The 6794-nt window shown below is 42.5% G+C and overlaps 1 protein-coding gene across 2 annotated transcripts; it reads right to left on the reverse strand.

The window, feature by feature from the left end:
* Positions 1 to 2153: 2153 nt before the first annotated feature.
* LOC110505650 (protein LBH) lies at positions 2154 to 5430 on the reverse strand. 2 transcript variants are annotated; one of them, XM_021585014.2, is made up of 4 exons: positions 5255 to 5430; positions 3455 to 3545; positions 3024 to 3222; positions 2154 to 2901 (listed from the first exon to the last, which is right to left on the reverse strand). In XM_021585014.2, exons 2-4 carry the CDS (start codon positions 3542 to 3544, stop codon positions 2828 to 2830), a joined length of 363 nt encoding a protein of 120 aa, XP_021440689.2. In that variant the 5' UTR covers position 3545; positions 5255 to 5430; the 3' UTR covers positions 2154 to 2827. The 2 variants fall into 2 exon arrangements, with proteins under 2 accessions (XP_021440689.2, XP_021440690.2); XM_021585015.2 differs by having other exon boundaries at positions 5236 to 5403.
* Between the last annotated feature and the right edge of the window lie 1364 nt (positions 5431 to 6794).

Here is a 6794-nt window from a genome sequence, read left to right on the forward strand (position 1 = left end):
TGTTGTATTCGGCGCACGTGACTAATACAATTTGATTTGATTTGAATACTTATGTAAATGTATTATTTCATTGATTAATTTTTTTTATACATTTGCAACACATTTTTAAAACCTGTTTTGTAATTATGGGGTATTGTGAGTAGATTGATGAGGGAAAAATGTTAGAATAAGGCTGATCTGAATACTTTCCGAATGCACTGTATAATTATAACTTTATCTTAGAGAAACATACTAGAAACAAATCTGTCTCATGAAAGGATTCACACTGTGACAGTTCAGATGATTGTGACAAAGAAACTGTTAATGTGTCATTTTATGCTGCTAACTGAAGTTCTCTTCGGCTCTGCCATTTGTAGTGCCTCTTATCTACAATTGATTAAAATGACATTTAATGCGTGCTGGAAAGGTTACAGGGGTGACCTTCTGATGTGGTACATATGTGGACTGCATCACTAACAGAGAGAAGTAGCCTTGAGTTCTTCACTGAAATGATAGTGGTCATGTTACACTGATTAATCTTATTCTATAAAACAAGCATTCAGAAAGTGCATTTTTGTTTGTAATTCTGTAGTGAGGCTGTTGTTCTATCTCACTGATTACATGAACTGAATGTATAGTAGTTTAAGTTGGTGTGGTTAAGAGCCTTTGCACGATAAATTACCATATGGACAGTAAACAAGAGGGAGAGAATCACTGTTGGGAGATTACACTGTAAATCTTTATGTCCTCATTGGAGGAGCTCTGCCTCTGAAGGTTCTCTCTCACCTTCACATAATTTACAGTGAGTGAATAACTGCCAAAAGACATGCCCTCTCAAAGCCTTCATTTCAGTCCTTGGTCTGGGTGGGAAAAGACAGTCGGGCGCAAATGCACAGGCATGTCCTAGTTTTCCTGAACTTGGCCTCATTTAAGCATAATGACCCTGCCATGAGAGTTCTCTGCCCTGCTGCCCTGATGATGGTGCGAAAGGAGGCTGAAAGTGATGTTAAAGGCTGATGATGCTGGGTGGGTGGTGAGACTGAGCAGAGATAGGTTAGGTGTGGTGTGTGGTGGGGAATCTAACTTGACCCATCACGACCCGCTTTGAAGGACCTGTTTGAAGCCAGCAGAAGAGGAAGATGAAAGTGGGAACACAGCGTGGGCACCACAAGAACAAAGATCCCTTTTAAAAGCTGAAAAAAAACACCTGATGCACCTCACCTTAATGCTATTCTATCAAAAGGCACTTTTACATCAACAGGGAGGGAAGTGGCTGTCTGACGTGGCTCACTCTTTGTCCTACAAAATGGAACAAAATAGAGGATGGAAAAAACACAGACAGAAGGTTGTAAATGTACTTGTGATGATAATCACCATGATAAAAGGGACACTGGTGATGGTGATTGTATCAACATGCAGGGAGAGAATCAACAGGCATGTTTTATACAACTGGGTCAAATATAGCTTCAGAAATTATATGGAAATCTGCTTGCCATGGTGATGCAGTAGACATGTCAAACGGCTGTTACCTTTTGACATGGCTGTAGCTGTATCTTGCTGTATGTAAAAGCACAACTATTTCCACTTGCGTGCACAATATGCTATTGTGAGCAAAGAGAAAAATGATGTCTGGTGTTTATGTTGAAATAGTTATAATAATAATCAAGGAGTAACATACTAAATCACTAGAGTCCTGCTGCAGTAGTATGGTATATGGTATATTTTTGATACATCATTGTGCGTCTTCATCAAATTTGAAGACCCAGTTAGCCTCTAAATAGTGCACAGTATTGACATTCCATTAAAATAATAGATAATAGATATTCTACACCATATTTATTTTTTCTCTTTCACTCCTTTGCTCTCCAATGCTGCCCTTCTGTTTTTCCAGAGGTGAGCATGTTTGCTGTGTCCCGAAGGGCTCTTAACAAGGCTGTCAGCTGAAAGGTCACATTCAAAAAGGAAGGAGAGATAGAAAAATAAGATTGAGTCCCTGCCACTCATGTCTGTGTCTAGATGAAGACACTGAATCTGACCTATACCAGGAAACCAGATCCAAGAGAGCCATCAGACATGGGGATTGTGGATGGTGGGGAGTGGATCGACATGAAGGGGGTGAGAGAGAGAGGGGGAGAAAAATATAAAGGCACAGGCTGACAAATTCAACAAAAAAGGTTTGGCAAGCCTAAAGACTTTATTGTCTGTGCAATAACTGGGGCTTCAATCTCAGCACTCACTTATTGACTGTTTATAAAAACTGCAGATGAGAAAAATGCATTTGCGGTACACACACAGCATTTTTACTCCCATTGATTGTAACAACTAGGACTATCTCTGGATGTTAGCTGTTGCATTTTATGGTAGAACAAGTTGAAAGAACTCACGTACACAATCAGAATCATAGTTTTTCACGAGACAGGAATACCCACAGTTGTCACCACTTTATCTAGCTTACATTTTACTTGGAGTATACATGCTGGACACAGCTTTGAATACTGCTGTTCAAAAACACCTCAGTTCTTACAAAGTATTCCACATTTTTACACAACGTATCAAAATATCTACAGTTAGAGGACAACAAAATGATTCAGTGCTGCGTAGCTGTGATCTAGTCTGCATGTATATGAAACTGCACAAGCAAGCTATTTAAGACAGCTTTAACAGACAGCTGTACAGCCTGAAACGTCAGAATGAACTCATTGGTTTTCTTGCAGTGCGCAGGGTGTGAGGGTAACGACCCTCCAAGTCCCTCCTCCACTCTCCTCAGTGCCCCTGCCCACCTGTCTATCTTTCTTATTCTGGACACATTTACAGTGAGAGCAGCTGTGGAGGTGGATGGATGATCTTCTCAGTTAGATTCCTCCACTACGGCCCCATACACCACTTCACTGCTGTCCTGCACCCCGTGATTCAGATCTTCATCTGGGAGACACATGGAGAGAGGTGTCACAATCAGATAGGAAAAGAGTCTCTCACACACACACACACACACACACACACACTTTACATTGAGGTAATCAGAATATCATGCCAGGTTATCCTACCTGCAGCCTGGTCCTGTGTGGTCTGAAGAGGAGTGTGTTTGTGGGGCTGCATCCCGCCTGGGGCCTCTACAGAGTTGGGATCCATAGGGGGCCAGCGGAGCTCCCCGCTTTCCACATTGCCCCCATCAGAGGGCTCCACCACAATAGAGGGAAGTCTCTTGGACAGCTTGGGATTCCGCTCATGGGTATCTGGGAAAATCTGGACACAAGAAGTAGGATGGATTGACTCTTTATTAGGGTGTTTTACTCTTTCTTATAGGGATTTGAAGTTCAAATCTGAGATCCTTGCAATGAGAGCTCATACAACATTTTACCAGAAAGATCCAAAATTAAAGGCACATTCATAATTAGTAGGCTGTCAATTAAACTCTTGGTTGAGTGACTGGTGGATGGATGGATGGATGGATGGATTGAGGCAACAGTAGACTCACCTGAAAGGATATGCCCTGATCCCCTGATGCTGCTCCAGCTACACTGAAGTCCTTTATCACAGGTTCCTGTGTGTTCATCACCTCAGTCATCCTATGAACAACAAGGGGACCAAGGCAATACTGCTGTTGTATACCCTTTTATGCAAAGAAACGGATACAGATGTAGGATCTTAATTTGATCACCCTGTTGCAGGATAACATTCTTGCAATACACTTGTTGTGTATTTGAGGTTTAAAAAGGCTTCTGAAGTTTGTAATTTCCATTTAGAAATTTCAGACTTGATTTTCCCTTACAAAAATGTATAAACCCCAACAATAATATCCATTCATTATAATCCACATAATAATTCACATTTCCTGTTGCTGCAGGATTATTTTCCTGCTGTAGAAAACTGTCTCAAATGAAGATCCTACATCTGAATTGCAGTTCTACTCAGAGCTACTCAAGTCAATTGTGATGCTTTTTTAATCTCCCTTCTTGGTCATTCTTACTTCCCTCGCTCACTCAGCTGTTGCTTATTTGATGACAACTTAGATCAGAGAGTACAGTAGTGCCAAGCCAGCCTCTGTGGTCCAACGAGACAGCCCTAATGCTGAAAGTGTTTTGACACAGAAATCATAGTCACTCTACAGGGTCCTGTACTTCCAGTCTCACATGCAAATAAGCATACAGAAACCTGGCGCTTCAAGAACAACCTAAACTCAGAAAATATGAAGACAGTGTAGCAGAAACTTGTCTGAAGAAGGCTTCTTTTTTTTCTTTTTCTTTTTGATGTGAACGTAAGCAGCGTATGAAATGGGAATGACAGTCTGTGTGATTTTCTGAGTATAGCAGTTGGCAAAGTTTGGAAAAAGACAGCTGATTTGGGTGTTTTCAAGTGTGTACTATGTAGTAATTACTGATGATATGAAAGTCTGAATTCTGTCCTTTAAACCTGGATGTGTTTTGTTTTTTCTTCCTTGTGTCGTATTACTATGGTATATTTTCAAGCTAATTGCTCCTTTATTCCTACTCAAAAGCACATTGTCCCTAGATGGAATTCCTGTGGTCATTTTGTGTCTTGACCCCTCGGCCGTCCTCTCTCCAAGGGAAAGGCTTCTCTTATTCAATATCAGTTGGGAAGTCATGGTTCAACGTAATTGCGAAAGCTTGGGTAGACATTGCTGTGGGTTAAGAGTTTGGTATGTAGTGTTACTCCATATAAACACACCTACCTACTGTAATGATGGCCTGACACCAACAGACATCAGGTTAAAATAAAATACCACAGCATGATGTGACTAGGAGGAAAGGTGTGTGAGTGATAAGATGGATGCAGATGGAAAGAATGTCATCAAGGTGCATCCAACTATTCAAACACAAAGTCTGCATACATTCCAACCCAATAAATTGTTTCCCTTGTCTGAGACACAGGTTCAAATACAGTAAGTGTAATCTTTACTATTGTCCTATTTCAGAGCCAAGCAATATTGTTTAGCTGGAGTAACTGCTAAAATGCACTCACCTATATCCAATCCTTTCATATTAGTAAGGACTAAGAAATATGACATAGGAAAGGAGGCAGATCCTCGTATTAAACGCACCCATGTCATACCCTGACACAATGTAGTTGCAATGTCCAGCTCTGTCCGAAATGCACACCCATAGACTCAGTGCTAAACTGTAAAACACTACATTTGAACACTCTATTCTCTATCATTATAGGATATTTGTGTTCGTCCTACGCCATTTGTTGATAAACACAAACTGTTTATAGGCTACTAACTCTAACTGTGCGCACCTTAATCATGAATGTCTACCTGTTTGGAGCGTTTACGTCCTTCAAAGCAGAGTTGAAGATGTTTTTTTCAGAATCTTTTTTTTTTTTCGATAGAGAGAAATCCGAGTGGCAAGTGTCCTTATACACAGTGATATCCGAATGAAGTTTCCCCAGCACGCGAGGACTGGAGTATGCGCACTTGCGTAGTTGACTCGACTGACACCATTGCCTACTGAGAGACCACAGGTAGGATAGAGACAAGAGAATAATAGATTATTCTGCCAAAAGTATTACCCAAGAGTGTACACTAGGGAAGTTGCGATTTTAACATGTAATTCTTGGTGGGGCAAAAACATTGAACAAATATTAATGCATGCCAGTAAGGCCACTACACAGCACAACACTAAAACATATATTACTTGCACTATAACGGTGACAAAGGTACCCACAAACTGTTTGGGACTACATAAAGCTGTCCCAACAGCAGAGCTTTTTTTTCAGCACCATGGAGTGAATCCTAACCACCGCTACACCTGGCTCTCAAATCAAATTTATTTTATATATCCCTTCGTACATCAGCTGATATCTCAAAGTGATGTACAGAAACCCAGCCTAAAACCCCAAACAGCAAGCAATGCAGGTGTAGAAGCACGGTGGCTAGGAAAAACTCCCTAGAAAGGCCAAAACCTAGGAAGAAACCTAGAGAGGAACCAGGCTATGTGGGGTGGCCAGTCCTCTTCTGGCTGTGCTGGGTAGAGATTATAACAGAACATGGCCAAGATGTTCAAATGTTCATAAATGACCAGCATGGTCGAATAATAATAAGGCAGAACAGTTGAAACTGGAGCAGCAGCACGGCCAGGTGGACTGGGGACAGCAAGGAGTCATCATGTCAGGTAGTCCTGAGGCATGGTCCTAGGGCTCAGGTCCTCCGAGAGAGAGAAAGAGAGAAAGAGAGAATTAGAGAGAGCACACTTAAATTCACACAGGACACCGAATAGGACAGGAGAAGTACTCCAGATATAACAAACTGACCCTAGCCCCCCGACACATAAACTACTGCAGCATAAATACTGGAGGCTGAGACAGGAGGGGTCAGGAGACACTGTGGCCCCATCTGAGGACACCCCCGGACAGGGCCAAACAGGAAGGATATAACCCCACCCACTTTGCCAAAGCACAGCCCCCACACCACTAGAGGGATATCTTCAACCACCAACTTACCATCCTGAGACAAGGCTGAGTATAGCCCACAAAGATCTCCGCCACGGCACAACCCAAGGGGGGGGGGGGGGGGGGCGCCAACCCAGACAGGAGGATCACTTCCGTGAATCAACCCACTCAGGTGACGCACCCCCTCCAGGGACGGTATGAGAGAGCCCCAGTAAGCCAGTGACTCCGCCCCTGTAATAGGGTTAGAGGCAGAGAATCCCAGTGGATTCTCCGGCCAGGCAGAGACAGCAAGGGCGGTTCGTTGCTCCAGAGCCTTTCCGTTCACCTTCCCACTCCTGGGCCAGACTACACTCAATAATATGACCTACTGAAGAGATGAGTCTTCAGTAAGGACTTAAAGGTTGAGA

Source organism: Oncorhynchus mykiss, chromosome 25 (genome assembly GCF_013265735.2).
Source record: "Oncorhynchus mykiss isolate Arlee chromosome 25, USDA_OmykA_1.1, whole genome shotgun sequence".
NCBI lineage: Eukaryota > Metazoa > Chordata > Actinopteri > Salmoniformes > Salmonidae > Oncorhynchus > Oncorhynchus mykiss.